General features: G+C 39.7%; 1 protein-coding gene across 13 annotated transcripts in view; it reads left to right on the top strand.

Moving 5' to 3' along the window:
* PLEKHA7 (pleckstrin homology domain containing A7) overlaps nt 1-23,574 on the top strand; it is a 310,525-nt gene that overhangs the window by 199,118 nt on the left and 87,833 nt on the right. For 12 of the 13 annotated variants that reach the window (XM_039533620.1, XM_039533619.1, XM_039533618.1 and 9 more), the window contains 4 exons: nt 259-363; nt 2,220-2,292; nt 4,031-4,131; nt 16,039-16,217. In XM_039533620.1, the coding sequence (XP_039389554.1) occupies nt 259-363; nt 2,220-2,292; nt 4,031-4,131; nt 16,039-16,217 (458 nt within the window). Of the gene's footprint in view, nt 1-258; nt 364-2,219; nt 2,293-4,030; nt 4,132-12,831; nt 12,880-16,038; nt 16,218-23,574 lie in introns of those variants that run through there. The other variant, XM_039533629.1, reaches the window with a different exon arrangement.

Raw genomic sequence — 23,574 nt, 5'->3', positions numbered from 1 at the left:
TGGACACCAACATTGTTATGATTCAGATGAAATTGGAACAGCATTTAGTACTGATATGTCGATGATAATGGGAAGCTGACTTTCCTCAACTAGTTACTTAATTAAATACTATTGCCAATACATGTGTGCCTTTGAAGAGTGCTAGAACTATTTCATTACTGTGTAAAAAATATGAAACGATGCCTCAGTTATTTGTAGTCTGAGTGATGTGACTCTAGTACAGTATGTTTAGTACTATTGTAATGTGCTTCTTTTCAGGTTTTAAAATCTGGCAATAAAGTTCACAGCTTTGGAAAGAGGGACCAGTCTATCAAGAGGAACCCTAATGTTCCTGTTGTGGTGAGAGGCTGGCTACACAAACAGGTGTGTGAGAGATTATATATTTCTCTCTTAGTATTGCAGAATGTGCAACAGAATATATCAGATAGCTATGAAAGCTTTTTAGATAACAGTAAAAGAACTGAAGGGCCAGAATTTCAATTTTGTGGAACACCTGACACTCCCATTGACTTCAGGAGAGAGTTTGCTTGCTTAGCACCGCTAAAAGTCAGGCACTGAAGCTTTCAATAGAGGTTTGATTTGAACATGGAAAAAATGAGAGAAACGCTATAGTATGGTTTAAATGTGGAAGCCACAACTTTATTTTAAACTGCTACCTAACTCTGGTAACCACTGCACACTACATGGCAGGGTTATTCCAGTGTGGCTCTCAACTGGCACCGATGACCCTACTGTTCATAAATCTGAGTGTGATTATAAAGGACTGCCAATGGATTCTGACTCAAAGCCAGAGTCCTGACTCCTTCCCATCCTCCACTGTAGAAGTAGGAGGGATAAGATAAAGGGAGCCACAAGTTGAGCGAGACAGAGGCCAGCCCTCTCATCATGTATTACCATACCAGGACTGTTGCCTGAGCAGCCCACTCTAGGTTACAGGGACTTTAGTCAGATCTTTTTTAACCCACCAGTCACACTGGAATCTGCCAGCGTTGCAGCATTTGTAACCTAAATTCTCCAGAACAAGACCTCCTGGATGTCATAGTAAGTGAAAAAAATCCACACAGCAGTTTGCCAGTTTTGCCATATGAACAAATTCCCTTCCATACCCTACACTGCTGATCAGCCTAGCCCCCACCATCACTGGAGATCTATCAGTTAGATTAAAAGGCGGCGAGGATGGGAGCCCTTGATGGCTAACCTCTCTAGGTAATAAACTGTATCAACCCATGTTCCTCACATTCCACTACCAGCAAAGGGGAGCTAGTATACTGGCTCCGGTAGCACCCCCAATGCCCAGTAGCAGCTGCAGTGGGCGAGACAGGCCCCAACAGTCCAGATCATAAAGGCCTTTTCCTTTTGTTCCAGTATGGAACTGACCGTTTTGTTCTTTTTAACTTATAAAATCTTATCTTAAATCAACAATCCACACATGGTTAAGAAGTGTCAATTCATCCTAAAATGTATTGACAATGTTCAAAACCCCTTTCTTTCCTAAAACATTAATTATTTCATACAAAAAATTAAATTGTAATTGCTTTTCAAATCTCTGTGCTATAGCTGATAAAACATACTCTGTTTAAAATCTTGTCAACTGCTTCAGGTCTCATAGGCTATAGTGTATTCTAAATAGATTTTTTAAGTTACCTTGAAGATTAGTGACAAAATCTTCTAGGAAGTGTGTCTTAGCCTTTTTGTGTTTTCTATGAATTTTGTCTCTTGATTTATTTACAGTTTTTTATGCTTTTCTGTGCTGTTCCACTAAGTTTTCCCATTTCACTCTGCTTATATGCTGATACTCATCTCTGTCAAGGAGCAATCCTTGGAATGAGTATCACTTCCTGATACACAATTAATTATCCTAATTACCTGATAGATCTGTGTGGAAAATACATGGTAGCTACCCATACTGTGCAATCCATGTACCCTTCAGATTTTAGATTACTTAGAGAATAAAAATAAATCTTTTGAAAATTGTCCTGGATAGCATAGGGAAGATTTATCCTGTAACTAGATATTAGCCTTGATGATTCTATCATTGCATAATGTTTCTCCAAGCACAAGTAAAATATTTATTTTTGTAATTATTAATATTGTATTTTGGGATATCTGTGGTAATCTGTTAATTAGTAGAGCACTGTCGGAATTAGATAATAAAACAGACACTATATGAGTTTTTATTTGAACTGAAAGAAATTATATTACATTCCTTGCTTTTGCAGGATAGCTCTGGAATGAGATTATGGAAAAGACGATGGTTTGTGCTGTCTGATTATTGTTTGTTTTATTACAAAGGTGAGTAGACAATGTAGTGGTTTTGAGAGTTTTCATGAAACTGAGGCATTGTGAAAAATGTTCTAATTTGCTCCTCAGAACTCTTTAGAGCTCAAAAAACTGTTAAACTTTTACACTGCTGTTTACCCTTCAAACAATTGTTTAACATTAAATTGTGACTCAAACCCTCATCAGAAAGCAACATTACTGTTTGCTTGCTTGCTTGTATTGGTTTGTCACACTTATTGGAATATAAATTATGGTTAAGATATGGGTAGTCCAGAGATGTGTGTTTCGAGCAGTGATGTAGACAATAGATGATGTTGCTTTGTATTTTTATAGCACTTTACATGTTCCAAGCCCATTTCCAACATGAATAAACATAACACCCCTGTGATATAGGAAAGTAAGAATTTGTACAGCTGGAAAAAGAATGAGATTGTGACTTGCCAAAAGCCAGACAATCAGTGGCAAAGTCTGGATTAGAACCCATGATTCCTGACTCTCGCTCCAGTCTTTAACCAATAGGTTTTTTGTATGATCTTTGGTAAGTCACACAACTTCTCTCCTCCTTAGTTTGTTTTTGAATCGAATGGGGATAGTACTTCCCTAACTCACATGGATGTTGAGATTAAGTACATTGTTTGTAAAGTGCTTTGAAATATTTGGAAGGTTTTATAGAAGTGCAAAGTATTATTTATTCATATTTATGACTATTGTTCCTCTGTGTAGTGCCAGTAATAATGAATGTTCTGTAACTATAGTAATTATTTGGCTAGATGTAAGAATCATTGAGTGAAATTGTTTTAGATTATCAAAATGGTCTATTCTGGCCTTGAAAACAAATCTTATTTGGCTAGATGTAAGAATCACTGAGTGAAATTGTTTTAGATTATCAAAATGGTCTATTCTGGCCTTAAAAACAAATCTAAGAATGTTTACTATATATTGATCTGAGAACATTACACACATGAGTGAGTAAAAAGGCAGGAAGGAAGAAAAAACAGGACAACATGGATGGCCAGTCCCCATGAATGGGGGCCTTACTAGGAATGGATCTAGAGGGGAGTCTTAAGTGGAGACAGTGGGCCCTTGTTGCCTCAGTAGGTTTTAAAGGAAAGCTGAACAGGGACCGTCTCTCTGCTTTGTCCCTCTTTAATTCATTGTCACCTTGGTGGCCTTCTTTTCCACTTTCCCATGTTTCTGCCCTTTGGTCACTAAAGGGACATCATCAGGAGCTTTGTTCTGGAATTTTATTCTTCCGACTAAAAAATAAGGGGAAAAGTTTGGTTGGCTGGAAGAATTCTGGTAGCATTACTTCATATAATAAGCACTTGTTTTCTCCACTTGTTGGTACTGTTATTGGTATATGTTAGGGCAGCGGATCTCAACCTTTCCCAACTACTGTACTCCTTTCAGGAGTCTGCAGCCCAAGCCCCACCACCCAGTGCTCAAGCCCGAGCCCACCACCTGGGGCTGAAGCATATAATATAGTTTTGCGGGGCCCTGGGCAATTTCCTTGCTTGCCTCCTCCTAATGCCAGCCCTGCACTTGTGACCCTTCTGGGGGGTTGTGTGCCCCAGGTTGAGAAACACTGATCTAGATGAGTTGATGTATGGTGTGGAAGACCTCTGCGTGTCCTCAGGAGTATGTGTACACCTGATTGAGAACCACTGTGTTAGGGAATATGTTTGTTTACACCTGTTGAAGAAGTGCCCTGAATAATTTTGAATCAAATGATTTTTCTTTCATTCAATAGACAGCAGAGAAGAAACTGTTTTGGGTAGCATACCATTGCCTAGTTATGTAATATCTCCTGTTGGACCTGAAGATCACATAAACCGCAAGTATTCCTTTAAGGTACAATTAATAAATTACAGAGCTTATGATTTATGTTCAGCAGTAAATTCACTATATATTTAAAAATTGTTTAGAGGAAACGGTAACTATCTCCATTTTTAAATAATCATAAAAATGAATGTTTTATTTTTACATCATATCTACTTCACACATACTTACAATGGTACATATTTCTTTCTTGGATCTAATAGTTTTATCATAGTTCATTTTTCTGCTATGCTATAAGTATAAGCTTTAGTATGTGCCTGTGGTTAATGATCTGTAAAATATCAGAAAATAAAACTGACAAACCTTATCGATAGTCTTATAAATAGAGAGAAATACTGACTTCCCCCCCATAGAATGTTTTCCTTCACAGTGGATGGGGATGACTTTTTTTTTTTTTTTGGCAATAAAACCACCACTAAGTGTTGATAAGGAGAAGAAATGACAGTGCCATGACTTTAGTTGCTTTGTTATATAATGCATTGTGGCAATTAAACTTCTCATTTATTTTCTCCACAAAAAATGGATAATTAGTATGGCCTCTATAATAGTTCAAAATAATTAATTTCCTCCTTTTATCTCTTAACTCATGTTGTAATTTCCTCATCTTAGGGAAGAACAGCAGCCACCTTTATCTCCTTGAAGTCTTGAAGCTATAGTTGTTTAAGGTTCTACTTAGAACAACATTTTAATTTTGCCTTCCATGTAGTTTAAGTACATCTATTGTTTTGATAAGGAGTGTTCTTTGTTAAAATTCTGTGTTGAATGATTTATGGTTTGCTCTAGCTATTTATTGCTCTTTGAAATTACAACAAAAGAAAATAAACCTATTCTTGGTAATGGAAAAGCCTGCTTCCAGCTCACTACATGTCTGAGCACATGCATTAAGGCAAATTATAGAGGCTTCAATGCAGGTTATATTTTAAAAATATACAGATATTTGGAACAGAACATGACACATTGAATCCATCAAAGTAAATTACAAGCATTAATCATGAACAGTTTCATCAAGTGGTATGCAAATGATGTTCTAGAAAGAAACTTTTTTCCATCTGTTTTGCCTTATGAGAATTACAGAAAGATTTAGCTTTTAAATCTGCCCACCCAGAGCTTTTTCTTTCTTCTTGATTTGTGGGTTTTAGGAATTCAGATTGCCTGTTGCTGATCTCAGGTTTATTTTCTGTGGAAAATGAAATGAAATTGATTTGTTTGTTTAAATGAATGTTTCTTCAAGTAGTGTCCCTATGGGTGTTCCACTTCAGTTGCACATGTGCCTTTGATTGGCGATTTTCAGTAGCAGTGCCTGTTAGAAGCTCATGTGCCCTTTACCAAGGATACATAGAGTTGCAAAGGCAAACCATCCTCAGTTCCTTCTCAACCACCCCACAACTTGAGACAGAGCATTTAAAATACCCACTTCAGCTTTGCCTCGACTTCTTAGTTTAGCTTATTTAGTTCTTTTGATAATTGTACTACTTTCGTTATAACTTGGGCGTTCCTGTTTAATTCCCTGCTGTTCTGAAAGGCTTGCTTTTGGGGGCATCATCAGCTTGTCATGTTGGTGTCCCTGAGATTCAAGCACTGCCTTACCTGCTGGGAAGCTGTCCTGGTCAGTAACAGACATTCTATATATCCATTGTTTGGGAGACACTCACATCCCAGCTAAATTCAGTTCAGTTCAGCTTTTAAAGGCAGATCTTGTAAAAAGTGGGAAATTAAACTTTGTCTCCTTATGTTGGCGCGCGCGCTCCCTCCTCCGATCTGCCTCAGATACAGGCCCAGATTCCCCCTTCCCCCCAAGACATCAGCCTCAGAGTAAGCATCATGCTCCGTTGACCTTAGTACCTAGGTCTTTGCAGGATAAGAGCACATCAGAGATGCTAAACGCTGCTGCATCTAGGAAGTCTGTAACATCATCAAACTTTTCTTTACCACCTCTTCTACCTAAACAGGTGACCCAGACTGCAACATTGATACCTCTACACAGCTAGACATGTACATCTAGACAGATACTACCACCAACACCTTCAGTGTCGACATTGGTTACTGTGGAGCCCTGTCTAATCCAGATGCAGATTCATGCACAAGAAGTTCAGATTCTACAAGGACTTGTAGTGTCTGATGAGCCAGAGTCTCCACTATGAATGGGTATCTAACAGAAGTCAGTATTGAGATTTGCAGGGTCTCTGAGGCCTTACCTTTTTCTGGTACCTTCTGGTTCTATGATACCATTCCATCAAGCAGACAGTGATCTGCTCCTCCTCTATACTATACTGCAGACACTTCTTTAGAATCCTGTAGCGATGCGGGACTCACCCCTGCGGCAACTCCTGCTGGTTGACTCTGGGGAATTAGCTCATCCAGCCTCCCGAACACCCTCTGCAGGCTGGTGTCCCACTGCCGCTTGGCCCCCATCTCCCTCCCGGTGCCCCTTGTCTTTGGGGTGCTGCCCGCTGGCAGTACACCCCTCAGTCTCTGGGTCTCCCCTCCCTGGGGATCTCCCACCCCCTATCCCCACCTTGCCTCAGTCATAGGCTACTGCCAGTAACCAACTTGCCCCCGTGCCCTGGGGCAGACTGCAGTGTCAGCCACTCATCATAGGCAAGGTTGGGTCTGGACCTGCTGCCTCTCTCTGCAACCCAGTGCCTTTATGGGGCCTTGGACAAGGCCCTGCAGCCTGGGGAGTTGCCATCCTGGAGCTCCCCAGCCCCCCTGGCCTTTCCCCAGCCCTGCCTCACTCTAGGCACCCTGAGCTTCCCAGCAGCCAGGCCCTTCTCTCTCTGAAGGCAGAGAGAGACTGCATGTGCTTCTGGCCCACTGCCCTCTTATAAAGGTCAACTGGGCCCTTATTAAGACAGTTTCGGCCTGATTGGGGCATGGCATCCAGCTGAGGTTGCTTTCCCCAATCAGCCCCCTGGGCTGTTTTAAGCCTTTTAAGCCAGGAGCGGGTGACCATCCTGCTACAATTCCCATATCGCTGTACAGGGATCTCCTACTTACCACCATAGAGACATCTTTCCAGGCACCTTATCTGAGAAAAAGCCCAAAAGGCAAGAGACTCTCGTGCCCCTTCTCCTGTGTATTAGCAGCATTGGATGCGTCCCCCTCTACCTTATGGTCCTCAGTCGCCATATTGGGTCCCATGGACAACCTTCCATCAGCAATATTGAGGGGTCTTAGCTACTCCCGTGGGGAATATTGTGAAAGGCAATTGCCTGCTCCATCTCTCCCTCTTAAACAACCACAACTTTGTGAGGAGCTTTTTGAAGAGCAAGAGACTAGAGTGGATAAGGATGTGACACCACAAACTAATATCTCTTCATCTTCTCCAGATGTAGCTGTGATGCCTCCTCCACTCTCTTATGCCAAAGATTTTAAACAGTTTTAGGAGCTGACTAAATGGATTGCTGCCTTGCTTCAGATCCCATTGAACAAGTTCCAAGAGTCACAACATAAGCTCTTGGATATACTCCACCTGACAACTTCTGACTGAGTAGCTACTCCAGTAAATGAGATTCTGCTGGATCCTGTCAAAATGATCTCGTAGACTTGAGCAAGCCAATTAAAAGTACTATGTTCCTCCAAAGACTTCTGAGTTTTTATTTCCACACTCTTCTCCTAATTCTTTGGTTGTGTGAAAGCTGTTAATGAGCGTGGTAAACAGCACCACACTGAATCCTATGCCATATAATCACATCAGAAGCATCTTGACCTCTTTGGGCTTAAAAACTACTCTTCCTCGACACTGCAGTTTAGAATAGCAAATTATTAGGCTCTGATGGCAAAGTGTGATCAGACCAATTACAGCAAATTAAACACTTTTATTGATCATCTTCCCCCAGATCATCAGGAACAGTTTCAGGCCATCAAAACTGAAGGTTAGTTCTTAATGAGGACCATACTACAAACCTCCCTGGATGCAGCCAGCAGTGCATCTTGTTCTATCTCTACTACCGTCATCATGCATTAAGCATCTGGCTGCAGCTATCAGCATGTCTTAGGAAGGTCTAAATATCATAGAAGACCTTCCTTTTCACACTGAAACTTTTCAGTGAGTCCAGCAAAGAATCTTGCACACCTTAAAGGACTCAAGGGCCACTCTCTATAAACTCTATAAATGAAAGACAATGTAGTAGATCACAAAGGGCACAGAGATCCATCTGGTCCAATTCTCCAGCTTTCATAGACCCTAAGAAAAGACAGACATCAGAAGAAGAGACCACCTGCTGCGACCACTACCACCACCCAACCCTTATTATCATCAAAATGTCAATTTGATTATCTGATTGAAGGTCAAGAACCCGTCCTACTGTGGGAATCTTCAGCAACACCACACTACCCATCTTCCTCCTTTTGGTGATCATCTCTCCCATTTTTGACCTGCATGGGAGAAAATTATACAAATAACAGATTATAACATTGGGTAACTCCATCCATTTCTTCTCCATCCTGCCATCCAACCCCATTTTCCTTGTCCCTCCTCAGGGATTCTTGTCACAATCATTTACTGAGACAGGATTTCCCATCTATACATAAGAGGGAGGGAGGGAGGGATAGCTCAGTGGTTTGAGCATTGGTCTGCTAAACCCAGGGTTGTGAGTTCAATCCTTAAGGAGGCCACTTAGGGATCTCGGGCAAAAATTGGTCCTGCTAGTGAAGGCAGGGGGCTGGACTAGATGACCTTTCAAGGTCCCTTCCAGTTCTAGGAGATTGGTATATCTCCAATTATTATTACAGCCATAGAACCAGTTCCAGTTCACCGCAGAAGAAAGGGATTTTTATGCCAAGTATTTTCTGGTTCCATAAAAGAAGGGGGCATGGTGACCAAATCCAGTGCACTTTCTAGAAACATTCAGTGTATTTTAGCAAATTTGTAAAAAATAAATAAATTTGGAGAGCTGAGACCTTGTCTACACTATAGGGGTCTACTTTGGTGTAATCCCTGAGCGACGTAAGTTACACCAACCTAAGAGCAGGTGTAGACAGCGGTATGTTGGCAGGAGAGCTTCCCCCACCGACATAGCTACCACCTCTCATGGAGGCAGGAGTTATTAAATCGATGGGATAACTCTCTCCCACTGACTTAGTGCGTTTCCACCACAAGCACTACAGCGGCACAGCTGTAGGGATTTAGTGTAGATGTAGCTTCAGACACCATGTAACAGAAAAAATTACAAAGGAACCTTTGTAAAAGAATCTTCACTCCAACATTTAACAGGTATGACTCAATAAGCCTTTTCTCCTTAGATTCTTAGATTCTTTTCCCTAGGAAGAAGCAAATATTGGAAAAAGAGATAAAATGGAGGTCCAAGCTTTTACATCTTCTGAAGTATTATCATGGAAAAATAAGAAACAATTGCAAAGGGAATATCTTCTTTAGGATAGTTGTGCTAGCTAAAACATACCTTTTTAGTGAAAAATTGCTGCTTGGAAACATTCTCATTTTTATAATAAAGTTATAAGATTGTAAACCAATGTAAAACTATCACAAAAGAAAAAAAAAGAATTTAGATGGGTTTCAAGAGCCAGACATCATCTCCAGTATGCAAGCTCTGGTGTTGATTTTGACAACTACATCTGTCAACCCTGTGCTTTTACTTAGGGTAGATCAACAAATTTGTATCACTCCTTACTAGTTCTGCAGTTTGCCATGTTTATGGTTATGCTTAAATAACAATTTCAGAAGCAATTAAGTTAATTCTGTCAAAATTCCTTCTCAAATGATTCAGAGTATCCTAACTGGGCTTCAGTTAGTCTCTGACAATCAGCATTATATAGTCATAGACTCAGCCATGCAGGAAGAAAGCGAAGAGGGAAAGCATGTGGTTTAATTAGTCACTTAACACATCTGGGAATACCCAGCAATAAATCGTACAGTTCAGGTCATTGTTCTTCCCTTAATTGTTTACAGTTATCTTGGTCCCAGTCCATTGCTGGGACATCACCACTCTCCTCAAATGAGGATAAAGGAGGGCTGAAAAAGAGGGGGCGGATTGTTTTCCCACTGTACTGGATATTAGGAGCCCCAGCTCCCCTTTTTCCAGCTTCCTTAGGGGGTGCCATCCCTTAAATCCCCTTCCAATTCCTGTTTATCAGGGAACCATATCCCCTCTGTAATGAGTACCTGCACTGGCCACCTGCTACGTTTGCCACATCTTGACCTATCCTCCGTATGTACTTTGCCCTGACTTGCTGTGAGGAAAGCAAAAAAAAAAACCAGTCTGGTGGTGAAGCAAAAATTCCTTCCAAGGAACTAGTACAATGTCTACAGCAGATGATGATAAAGCCCAGTCCTATTTTGATCTCATGGGTGAGAAGTTGGGTGCTACTGACTGGTGATTGATGAGAGTTCCTTCCCAAAAGTACAGAGTATAAATACTTCCCCCTCCTCTGGTGCACATGGTAGGTCAGTGCTGCCACATTGCCCATCCACTTCCTATCCCCCCACCCCTTGGCTCTGCTAAAGTAAGTCCATTCCCTTTCCTCCTCCCTTGTAACCCAATTGCAGTGGGAACCTTAAAAGGAGCTCTATCCCCTTTTTCTTGCTGGATGGACAAAGACTCACCACATTCAGTTGTGGTGAGGACATTTGGTTAAAATCACTATAAGCTATTATACTAAGACTTTCGTAATGATCTCTTCACCAAACTAAGGGGAGAAATATCTCCTGATGTCATGTAGGATTTTATTGCAAAGCCGATGTTATGCTATTACTGGAGAACTCATAAAATAAATCATGCATACATAAACTACTGTGTATTATTTGTAAAAGATTATTTATTGGGCTGGAATTGACTCTACTTAAGCTTTTATCTGATGTTTGAATGCAGGTTTAAAGCCAGGACCTGTGGCTTTCTTACCTCAGAACAAAGTTTATAGCAGGGGCAAGAATAGATTTCCTAGGATTTCTATAGTAGTGATAACATGAGACTGTCTCAAATTCCACACCTACAACATCACGTGTCAGCTTGTAGAATTTCAAGAGCAGTTCCTTACCAGAATTCCATCACTCACTAGCCATTACATTTATCTAATCTGTTCAGTACCCTTAAATACACAGAGCATGGGTGAACATTATATGTCATAACTAAATGCTGCTAGAAATAGAAAACACAACAAGATTAATCCCAAAATAAAGATAGGACTTTTTTCACACTGAAGTCCTGAACAAGTGGAAAATGTATCCTGTCATATTTTAAACGTGGTCTGTCTTCTATTTAGTTTAGTGCAAAATTCCAGTTACAGTATAAGTATGAGTTTAGTTATTGGCAAGCTTCCATTTTAAACATTTATTTTCTGACAGATTCATTTAGTTTGTTGAGCTGGTCTTAGTATTAAACAGTTTAAAACACAGAGTATTGTCAAATTAATGTCAATTAATGTCATTAAAATCTTACTAAAAGCTGGAGAGTTCTCCCTGAGAAAAGATTGCTTTTGATTGTTCTTGTGTGTGAAAAGTATATTCATAGGGAATGTTTTTTAAGTTTATCCAACTATAATACTAAAAAAATAGTTTAGGAATATTCCTCCATTATACTAGATTGAGAAAGTGGGGGAGCCTTCCATCATTTCCTTGGCAAAGGAACAATTCATTGTAAGCACGTATACAAACATAGGTTCTGATCCTGCAGAATCACGTCCATGATTTGTTGCTTTACGTCCAATATGGTGAAGATGAATAAGATGGAGTAGTAATAAAACTTCAGTGAGAGATCACAAATGACATCAGACCTACCAAGACACTCTACTTTTACATTGATACGACCATGTATAACTTCTGTGATAGGGAGGATTCATCTCTTGAAGAAACGAGAAAGATCCCAATTTTTGCCTGTAAAATAGAGGCCATTGCAACACTGTTTCTGTGTATTTTAATGTCCTTTATTAGCGGAAATCAGGATTTACTATGTTGAACTGCTCTTCATTGCTGAGACTTTTGGGATCTGGGCTGCCACCTTCGTCAGTTGCTCATAGTATCTCGTTGCTTCCTGAAGTTAGTGTTGACATACTTCACTCTTTATTTATAAATCCATTAGCCAGATTTAAGGCACATGTGCAACCAGGGAGCCTTCCCTTTAAGCATTCTGGTAGCTTGTGTACCTTAAATCTGTCTAATGGATTTATTATCATGATGTAAACTGAGGAAATGCCACACTCTGTATACCTGAAAGGGACTGTTTCAGACTTTAGAATGGAGGAAGAGGAGAGGGAAAAAGTGGTCCCAGCTTCTAGATTTCCTGAAGAGTTGTTATATCTAATTCCTCTTCCCTCTCCACATAACGTTGATAATTTTTATAGGGAACTGATTCACTGTCTAGCTGAGGGATGAGATATTCCTTTAATTTTGTCTTATAAGTGTTCCATAAATTTGACACTTTTCAACCTAAGAGTAAGAGGAATTATTCTGCTGTATTTTCATAAGTCATTGCGATGCCTGACTTTCAGAGGAATGTGTAAAAAGTTGTTAACTTTCTCTGTGTAATTGTGACTTTCTCTTAGTTTAGTATTTCTATCCATTAACTTAATGGTTCTAGACATTTAACATTAGTTATTACTTACTTTAATCAGTGTAGTTTTATGTTTAAAATATAGTCCTTGAAAACCTGAATCCTTTTACTATTTTAACTTCAACTTTTTTTGTCCTTGTCTTGTCCTTATGGGTATGCTCTTGGGGTTTGCTCTCCGTTTCTCCTTCTGTGCCTTATGGGAGAGAGCCTGTCTTTTCCTGTCTGTCCAGAATAAGGCATCTGAATGCATGAATAGGTACCAATATTATTTTCCCCCCCGTTGTGTATGTACATGTGTTATATTTCAGGCTTGTTTAGTATGCTGTAGATATCCTTAATAACAATTGTTTAAAATAAAAAATAAGACTCTCAAAACTCTTCTGTGTCTGTTAGCAGTGACAGCCATCAGACACCAGTGTAAGATTGTGGTTTTCTTGCGTGTTCGACGTGCTACTAATAGATATCTGGAATACATTTGAATGTTATTCTGACCAATTTTACATTCTCTTAACTCTTTTGTGAGTCATGGTTTGTTGATAATAGCACAACACCTTTATTCCTCATTCTCTGAGGCTATATATGTAATTTCTTCAGTCTTTGAAGGGAGAAAGTGCCATATACATATTGCTTGCTGCTTATACAGTTTGTTAGGCAAATCGTGTCCTGCACTCTCTTCCAGTTGCATGGTGAAGATGGCTACCCTGAGAGAGAGTGTAATAGAATTCTATGGGAGAAAAGACACACCACATTAATGAGGATATACAGGTGAATGAAGACAGAGTTCAATTTAAACAGCAGGCTTCAGCTTTATTAACTTAACCCTCAGAAGCATGTCTCATCTCCTGTGACTCTCATGCACCAGACATTTAAGTGTGTTCAGTCCAAGGCTGCATGGCTCCCACCCTACAACCACATAACTTGGGGTAGACCCTCTTCAGCCTATCCTTAGGACTCAGCTCACTTCTGAATCCTCCCATCCTCCCCACTCCAAGGAGAGCAGGGGGATAGCAAAGAGGGACCTCAATCAGCAAAGCCTTCAGCTCTCCCCTTTTCCCATAGTCACAAGGTCCACCAGCAAAATTCCAGGTCTCTTACTTCTGGGAGTTGGCTATTTTGGCTTTTATCCACACTAGACAGTGGCAGCAAATTGCAATGAACTAAACATTCCTACAAATTACTAATATTAATTTCTAAGTCCTTCTTCTTTTTAACAAAACTATGCTTCCATTTTACTGTGAGGAAGGTGAAATAACCCAACAGGGCTCTGCCAGACTGGCACAATGGGAAAAAATTGTTCTTGATCCCAAAACAGGTGAGTGGTCAGACTCTGTGCATCCAAAACCACAGCTAGTATACTACGATTATAAGGAGGGAGGGTAGGCAGCTCAGGCACCCCCAAAAACCTCAGTAGAGGTTTCAATTAATGGGGATGTGAGAGGCCAGTCAGCTTCCCTCTTTGCACCACCCTGTCTCCCATCCTCCCCTCCCCGTGGCTGGCCAATAGGATATGGAAGGCCTTGTAATCCCAGGCATGTGCTGTCCCCCTTCTTTCTAAGCTGTCCTGTTTAACACACTGCTGGTCCGATCAACCTTCCTGCCTAGTGGGATGGGAGATGGCAGCCAAAAGACTTGCATTAGAACAAAATATATGATGGAGCTGTCTGAAAGGAAATAAGAGGGCTCCCTTGTAGTGGTCATGTAGGTGAGTGAAAGGCCATGTTCAAATGTTTGCAGCCCTTCTGGGAAAAAAGGAAGGGAAGGGAGCAAGTTGTCTACAAAACATGAAGTGCTGAAATAGTGGGGAAACCCCCTTATTCTAGAATAAGTTTGCACATGATTGAAGTGAGAGTCTGATGTTAATACTAACTCAGCAATTTTAGAGTATATAACAACAGATCATGTAGCTTCACACAAGATCAAACATATTGTGTTCTGTCAAAACTGTTTGTATTTCTAAAGCCAAGTATGATGGTAGGTTATTTTTCAGTGTAGAATAACAAGTGGGAAAAGACTCCATCAAAACAGAAGTTCAGCTATAAGAGTTATATGTGGAATGTAGCTTTTAAAATAAAAGGCATGTTTTATACATATGTATATGTGAATGAAAACTTCACTCTGTTAAAAAATGCTTTTATGTAGTTAGTATTTGTGTGTGTTGATACTAGCTGTAGTTTGTCCAAAAACTGTGAACAGTTAAATGACTAATGTGCTCAAAATATTTATTGCATGAGCCTACAAGATGAATGGAGTTTTATAGTCAGTTCCAGTGCTTGGAAATGCAACAAAAAAGAGGGAGATTCATTGATTCTGTCATTAAATAAATATGACCAAATAAAACCAAAGCTTCTCAAGCCGAAATAGAGGATTTTTGAAGTACTAACTAGTATAGAGAAAACTTGAAAATTGCTGACCTCATTTATGGTTCTGTGAATAGCTGTCAGATGCTGTTAATTCTGTTAACAGTAGCAGATGAGTTCTGATTGTCTACTTTTGAAGTGCATTTATAATGTGTAACACAGGAAATATTGTAGCTTGTTTCAGGAAGGATCATGTGATGAGACTTAGTAATTTAGGTACCATGTATTTATGGAACTGTGGGTAAGATCTGACTAAACATAACTAGACTAGAATAATGAAAACACACATTTGATATAAAATTATGTACATAAGAACAATAGAAATGTCACAGTGTTGAAGTTTACTTAGCTGCTGGCAGCTTGAAATATCTAAATATCTCAAATAGTTTTGGTTTTGAGATGGCACATGGAAGCTTTTTGTATGCAATAACATTTGAAATACAATACCATGTGCTTTAATAATTCAGTAAATGTTGCTAACTTTATCATCAAGTATAGTGTTTTTGTAGCTAATTTAGTGCTTTTTAAAGTATATTGTTTAACCTAAAGGTCTTATCATGCAATACAATTATTCCTAAAATGCCAGTTTAAAAAACATGTATGGTAAGATTTGTATTGTGTTTCTTCTAAACAGATTGCTTCATGATATGATCTGGGAAAATTGGCTCACTTAAGCAATTCTTGCTAAAAGATCCATTATTTTGTATTGTGTTCACAGCAAATAAAATGCATGAAGTAAGATTGGAGCTTTTCATTTTACTCCTATTATTGGTATGAAAAACAGAACAAAATGCTGCAATGTTTTTTTAATGATATGAAAAAGAGGGAAAGAAACTACACAGCATCAACTGATCTAAAATAAAATTGCAAAGTGACGTTAAAACTCAACATCTGTCACACTGCAGTGGTTATAGTAGTGTGAGATCTTCTATTTTTTATATAGGAGGATACTGTGAGAACTCTTATCTTTTTTTTAAGGTAACCACTCAAGTTACAATAAATCTTTAGGCTCAGAATAATAGTTTTGTCTAATTTGTCTTTGCTTTTTGCTTTTCCAGGCTGTCCACACAGGGATGAGGGCATACATTTATAATAAGAGTTCTGTTATTGGCTGTCAGGCAGAGCATTCAGGAATGCGCACATACTACTTCAGTGCAGATACCCTAGAGGATATGAATGACTGGATCCGTGCCATGAATCAAGCTACTCTGATGCAAACACGTTCATCACTGAAGAGGCAAGTTTATTATGTTACTAACTTGCAGCTAAAAACTTGTTTCAAAAATCAAGAGTAGTGAGTTAAAATATATTTTTAGAAGCAAGAGAATACTCTGTTTTCATTTTAACTTTTTAAATCAGTGAATAAGATGTATACAACTCATTCTGATTTTAAAGAAATTTGTGGGGGGGGCGTTTATAGTGGTCCTACATTAGTATACTTAGATGCTAATGAATTAACAAGCTAAGGAGCACAAAGTAAAGAAAACCCTAGGTTCAAAAATATTTTGCCAGCATCAGTGGTGCTGGTACACAAAGAAAGTACTAGGGCTTGTCCACATCAAGACTTAGTATGCAGCAAGCCAGGGTCTGAATGAAATTACAGCTCACTAGCCTGTTGCGCATTAAGTCACTCTGTGGACCCTGGTACTGGATTCTAAAAGATCCATAGAGTGCAGTATGTCACAGCATACTCTGTAACTTTTAGTACGCTGTAGCATGGTCCACACAGTGACTTAGTGCACAACAGGCTAGTGCGCTATCGATTTATTCACACCCTGGCTTGTTGCGCACTAAGTCTCTGTGTGGACAATGAAATGAAGCAAGTTTAAAAAGAAAAAAATAGGGCAAAAAAAACTTTTGGAGAGAAGTGGAATGGGGATACCATTTTCAAATTTCTAAGAGGGGTATTCTAAAGAGTAGAGAGTAAAAACCAAAATATAAGAAAAGGACAAATATACTTATCAACTTTAATTTTCCCATGCTTTTCAGTTATGGACTAAAAGTGTATAGATACATCTTGGAAACTAGTATTAGTTAACATCTTGACTTACTGTATTTTCTAACACTGCGTTTTGTAACATTTTGGGGGAGGGATATGCTCTATGTTACATAACTAGCACAGTGGAGTCCTGGTCTGTGATTGGAGCTCCTAGGCAATGCTTTTTCTAAAGTTCATTTCTGAAGTGCTGAAATTCTGAAGTCCAAGAAAAAGCAATCATTGAGCAGTAAACTTCAAAAGAGGCTGGGACGAGGAGCTAGCAGTTGAAAATGCTCTCAGAGACCAGAAAAATTCTGTTTTGGCTCAGACAGGACATAAATAGACAAAAAGTAAGAAAGACTCCATTTTTAAGACCACCCCTTATGATGCTTGGTGATGGATCAGAAGAGACTATGAACTCTACAATAGTAATAAATGTTTAAGATTATCTCATACCTTAAATAATACCGTACTTATTTTCTTTTTTGTGATGTTAGTATAACGCCATCTTAAAGGAATTTCCCTCAATGTTCACATCAAGGATATATAATATTTACCATCCTTTTATTCTTTTTTTCTGTAATTTTTAAATTAAATACCTCTTTGGAGGGCTCTGACTGATATGTGGATATGCAACGTGAAGAGGTTGTTTAGTTATATATGTTTATTTCAGGTAAAAGATAATAAAGAAAAAACTTATTAACTGTTGAGTTGCTGATATGACACAAAGGGGGAGCCATAGTTAAAGATTAATTGTTCTTACAGCTGGTCGCCAAACGGGGGACAAACCGAGAGGCAAGAGCAGTTTGTCCTTGAGAGGCAAACTTTGAATAACCATCACAGAAATAAAAGATTGATAGTCGGAGTGTAATAGCAAAATGCAGTCAGCAACAAAATACTGTTAATGTTGGCTCAGTATATGACGTGTAGGTCTTTGTTACAGCTTATTCAAATGTTAATTGATTTTAGTCAACTTTCACTCCCTTCTTCTGTTTCATGTATACTCATTACATAAATTAGTGGGACCTGAGAACACTCAGCGTTGATCTATCTCATCCTTGCTGCCAGAGTGCAGCTTTGATGGGTCTGGAGGGAACGGGGACACCTCCTGCCTTCACATTCTTTCCCCTACACTCCCTGCCATTGGACAGTGTAGCTTTGCGGGGCTGGCTGATTGGATCTTACCTGCAGGGACAGGTAGAATGGGGTAGTTTCTCTTTCCCTTTACTGCTGGTAGTAGCCAGTTTGAGTTCTTTTGCTTTCTGCTGATGACTCATCAGTTTGACTGTGTTCGAGACCTGCCATTACCCACCCATATCTAATGAGCTTGATCTCTTTTGATAGGAGGCTAGGTTGATGGCCATACTTTGTTTGGGGTCTGAAAGGGATTTTTCCCATATGGCAAAATTGGCAAACTGCTGATTGGGTTTTTTCACCTTCCCTCCAGCATCTAGGAGGTCAAGTTTGAGGGCTTTCAATTTCATTGTTGCAACTTTAGCAGGTTCCGGTACAGTTGGTTGGTTAAAAAGGGTTTGACGTGAGGTTCCTGTAACACAATGGGATGCTTGTGCATGGTTCCATAGCACAACATTGTTCAGTGAGGGGGTATGTCTACATGTCTGTTCAGTGTGCGACTCCCTTCATCTTATTTCTCCTACCTCCAGGAAGAGATCTAAGAGGATCCAGCCAGGATCTGAAAGCCTTTTTTAAACATATTATGATGTATATGTCCTATTGTTTCACAGCATGAGGGAAGGTGTGGTACACAATGGCAGGCAGAGGGCAAGTCTCAGACTGGGAGAGAGGGACTTGTATAAAGGAGTGTGATGCCTAGATTTGCTTCTCCAGCAAACTCTGACCTGCCTGTCTCCCAGGAACCACAAATCTTGCCTTCTCTTTGGCACATCATCCTCATTTTCTTGACACCACCTCCTGGCCTAGGAAAAGTTCTAGGACTTTTTAGGGTCTTGGATACACACAGAAGTTGCAGTGTCTTAACTAAAATCAGTTTTTAAATTGATTTAGCTAAATTGGTGCAGCCCTCTATTGACCACTCTTTAACTTGATTATATCTGTGTAAATCATGTGTAAACAGATTTGCATATCCACATAAAGGTTTGCACTACTTTAGCTAAATGGATTTAAAAACTGATTTTGTTGAATCACTGCATCTTTTGTGTGGAAACAAATAATCCTAGGTTTAGCTAGTTGACAGAAATTCACATTTGAATTTTTCGAAGAGGGATCTCAAAACCCTACTTAAAGTGGTAATGAAAATTAGTGAAGAATTAATGACAAGTTATAAGTTCAGATACAGATGTAAATGCATAGAAATGCAGGTGATAACTATTTTTTTCTGAAAGATGTTGGCCCACTTCACTAGTAAGCATCCTACACAATTTCAGAAACATTTGTGCCAGTCTTTTAAGTTTTATAAAGTGTAGAACAAAGGAACATGTAAGAGACAGGAGATATCCTCTAGCCTGCTGAAGACTTCCCTATCTAACCTGGGGTTGGTGGGTGAGGGGAGGACTAAATCAAACAATAACTGTTTGTCTTTAGCTGCTTCCAGTTTTTCCCTGTTCTTACAATTGACTTAGTACTACTTTTCTACATTTTGACTTTGGCAATGTATTCCTTTTCTTACATCTATTCTGAAAAGAGAACTCTTTTTATACTGAGAGCTTATCCTGTTCTTAACCCTTAGGCTCTGAGGATTAAAATTTCACAGTGCAGTTTCCCAGAAGAACTGCGCCTAGTGCTTGTTTTTGGCAAAACTCTCAAACAATAAACAACAGATAACCTTCAAATTCCAGAACCCTTGTGTTTTCCAGTTAATTATTGTCAGACGCAGTTTTAACAGTGGCCATACCTGTATCCTGTAATGAGATTACTTTTCTTTTTCTTTTTTTAGGTATAAATAACAGACCTACCAGTAACTAATCTTTTTGCTCTGGAATCTAGCTCCAAAACTATGATTTTGGTTTTGGCTGCATGCTGTTTCCTATTATGTACCATATATACTCGTTCATAAGCCGAATAATTTTGGTAAAAAAGTGATGCATCAAAGAGTGGGGGTTGGCTTATAACAGGTCTACACCAAAATTTGATGATTTTAAACTCTATGGTATCATTGAATTGAATATCTAATACATTGTCATTTTGTTTATCTGGAGCATCTGCAGGCATGGAGCCCCTCAGCACTCTATGGCCGCGGTTTGCCATTCCCAGCTAATGGGAGCTGTGGAAAATGGTACGCCACTTCCCGCAGCTCCCATTGGCTGGGAAGGGCAAACCGCAGCCACTGGGAGCTGAGGAGCTCTGTGCCTGTGAATGCTCCAGGTAAACAAAACATTCTGACCCGCCAGCGGCTTACCCTGATGGGCCGGGAGCCAAAGTCTGCCAGCCCTTGAAATATAGGGTTGGCTTATGAAAGGTCATACAGTTTTTGCTATTTTTACCTAACCATCTTGGGAGGGTCGGATTATAATTGAACGGTCTAATGAACGAGTATATACGGTATGTTCTTTATAAGTTACGGCTAGGAACAATTGAAAGGAAAAATATCAGGGAGGCCCTGCAAATTTTACATACTGATTCCATTTTTTCACCCATATTTTACATTGAATTGTGAAGGAATAAATCAGAGAGTGAAGGTAGAATAACATTTGTTTGAAGGAATTAATATTCAAAAGATGTATACTTACGTAATTCTCTATCTGAAAAGCGATTTGGAAAAATAAGAAAAGGACCATCTTTTATTTGAACCTGTGATGGGATGACCAGGCCCAGAGGCTCCTTGCTGGAGGCCTCAGGGTCTAGGCACACCCATCCCAGGAAAGGAGCAGTGAAGCTAAGTCCTCTGAGCAGCCTAGAGAGACTGTTCAGGAAGCAGCCAATCAGGGAGCAGCTAATCGGTGCCCAGAATGGCCATATAAAAAGGAGCTGCAGTGCCAGAGACAGGCAGTTCCTGGCTGGAGCCAGAGGAAGGTGATTGGTGCTCCTGGCTGGCCAAAAGGAACTGCAGCACAATGGACAGCTCAGTACTGGCAGGGTCCAGGGGAGTGAGAAAGAGCTCCAGGCTGGCTGTGGGCCTGAGCACAGAAGAGCCTTGTGCTAAGGGTGAAGCATCGGTGAAGGCTGGGGCTGTGGGGAAGTGGCCCAAGGAATTGAAGGTAGTTTTGTTAAAGGGACATAGTGGCATGAGAATCCCTGTGCTGGGACCTGGAGTGCTGGGTAGGCCTGAGTCTTCTCCCCACCCCAAAGGTCACTGGGGAAGTGGCCTACGATCAGACAGCGATAAATCCCCGGAAGGAGAACTGAACTGTTAAGCGGACCAGATGGCGAGTGTCTACACAGAGAGTTTTAGCCCAGAGCCCCAGCCCCGCGAACCCGAATCAGGTGACTCAGGCTAGCCGTGGCTGTGCTGCTGGTCTTTTATCCCTGTGTAACCATACACTATAAATCTAAACAAAAATTGGTGGGGAAAATCCAAGAAAGTTAGAAGCATGTAAATTATGACCATGCACAAGAATGAAAATGTGACTGAGTTAGTAGTAACTGCTGAAGATGAAAATGCAGACATTTTATCAGAAGGGTACTCATATCCCTAAGTCCAGTTGCTTTAGGTGGTGCTCTTTCAGTTAGCAATGATTATTTAATATTGTTTGTATTAGATGAGGTAGAATCTTTCATCATTCATTCCTGTTTTCAGCTTGCTTAGACTATGGTTGGAGAGCTGTGTATTTATTTAAACTGTCAGTCGTTGTTCTTGAAACACATGGGGCTGGTCTTTGGGGGTGAAGACAGCAGTGTGAGGAGAAAGATAGGGACTTAAGGTGGGAAGAAGAGGAGAGGTGGGAGCTTGGGGAAGGGTGGCAGTATCGAGATTTATTTGATAGGAGTAGGAGTTTGTAGGACAATTAATTTATTCATAAGTGGGACACATTTACTTATAGGTGCAAAATTGATCTATTTATAGGGAGTAAAGATGTGCCAATGGAAACTTAACATGGTTTTAGTCCTCAGGCAATTAGACATCAGGGCATTTTTCAGGCCCTCTTCTTCCTCATCCTATAATGATGGGGAGAGCTGTACTTTGTGAATAGTGGAGACACCAGTGCCCAGGCTCTGTCCAGACATTTGGAGCTGCTTGCTTGCCAGCCTTCATTGTTTTGACATGGATACAGGAAAAGTAGGGGTACTTTGTGTGTGAGAGGGGGAGTGATTCAGGGTCCCCTCCTCTTTAGGTTGTTTTTACTAAAAAAAAAAGTGTGCTCTTAACACGAGCTAGCTAACTCAAAAAATTCTAGTGAAGACAAGACAGTTTGTAGTTTTTGCCGAAGTTGACTGGGTGTAGGCTCTCCCAATGTCTCTTGAACCTGCTAACTTGTGTGAACACTACACACTGCTTTGTCTTCACTAGGATTTTACCTTGAGTTAAAAAAATACACTTTTTTTCCCTAGAGAATACAAAGCCTAGCTCTTTTACCATCTTTTTTCTTCCCCTGCTTCAGTAGCTGTGCCTGAATGATTGCCCTTTAAGCTATTTCAGGACTCTGAAGTGATAATGCTGCCTGCATGCTGCCAATTTCCTGTCTTTACCTCTGGACCTTCCGTCCTTCTCTGTTCTTTCCTGTATACCTGCCCTTGCAATTTGAATCATATAATTACATGGGAAGGTGGCTCAATTGAATTGATCTTCCTGGACCTCCGAATACACTTGAACCAAGCCCTGCAAACTGGCTGCCTTGGTGACGCCCCTCAAAAAAATGATTATTTTTTGAGAATTGTCTCTTTATCAATTTTTTTCACCCATCTCTATTTTTTATTCAAAAATTTTCAACAAAAAAAAGGGACAAACTTTATGCAAAAAAATGTGTCCTTATTTTTGACTAGCTCTATAAGTGTTTAGAATCTTGGCAGCTAAGGGCTTGTGCAGAACTACAGAATTGCCCAGTTCTTGAATGGAATTTGTTCACACAATGGCACTTCAGCAGTGTAGACTCTGTCTGGCCCTTAAAAGGAAAGTGAAAATATAGCTTTAGTCTCTTGAAGATGGAAATGTCACAGTGACACTGGATAGTCTGGTTTAGGACCTCTGTGTCCCAAAATCTTTTAATTGATATAGCATTTTAAAAAACAGTTAGGTTAATATCTGTGCACTGCCAGTTAAAAAATATATCAGCCAAAGTTTGACAGATTTAATAAACAGAGACTCCAAGAAAAGGCTTCACAGCTAGGCTATTTACTTTGAAGCTTTACAGATGCTGATACCAAAAACTGACTATCAGGTCATATGGTTTCAGAGAAGATGAAGTGCTACTTAGAGATCAGTGACATCTTAATAAACTGCCAAAGAGGATTAAATGAGGAAAGTTACAGATGAAATGGGCTAGCTATAAAAAATAACATAAACCAACAATAGTACCTAATACTTCCAATTCTCAAATAAACTCAAAAGATATTCTGCTTTGGGTTTTGGCAAGGTTTAGAAAAAAGAAAAATACCTAAAATAAAGTACTTAAAATAACATATTTAACAATGTTATCTGTGATAGTCTTGTTAAAATTTAGCCACCAAACTGAAGAAGGGTTAGAATGATTTCTCTTGCTTC

The sequence above is a fragment of the Mauremys reevesii genome, linkage group 4, assembly GCF_016161935.1.
Source record: "Mauremys reevesii isolate NIE-2019 linkage group 4, ASM1616193v1, whole genome shotgun sequence".
In the NCBI taxonomy this organism is placed as follows: domain Eukaryota; kingdom Metazoa; phylum Chordata; order Testudines; family Geoemydidae; genus Mauremys; species Mauremys reevesii.
The sequence above is the reverse complement of the archived record's forward strand: the minus strand, read 5'-3'. Positions and strand labels throughout refer to the sequence as shown.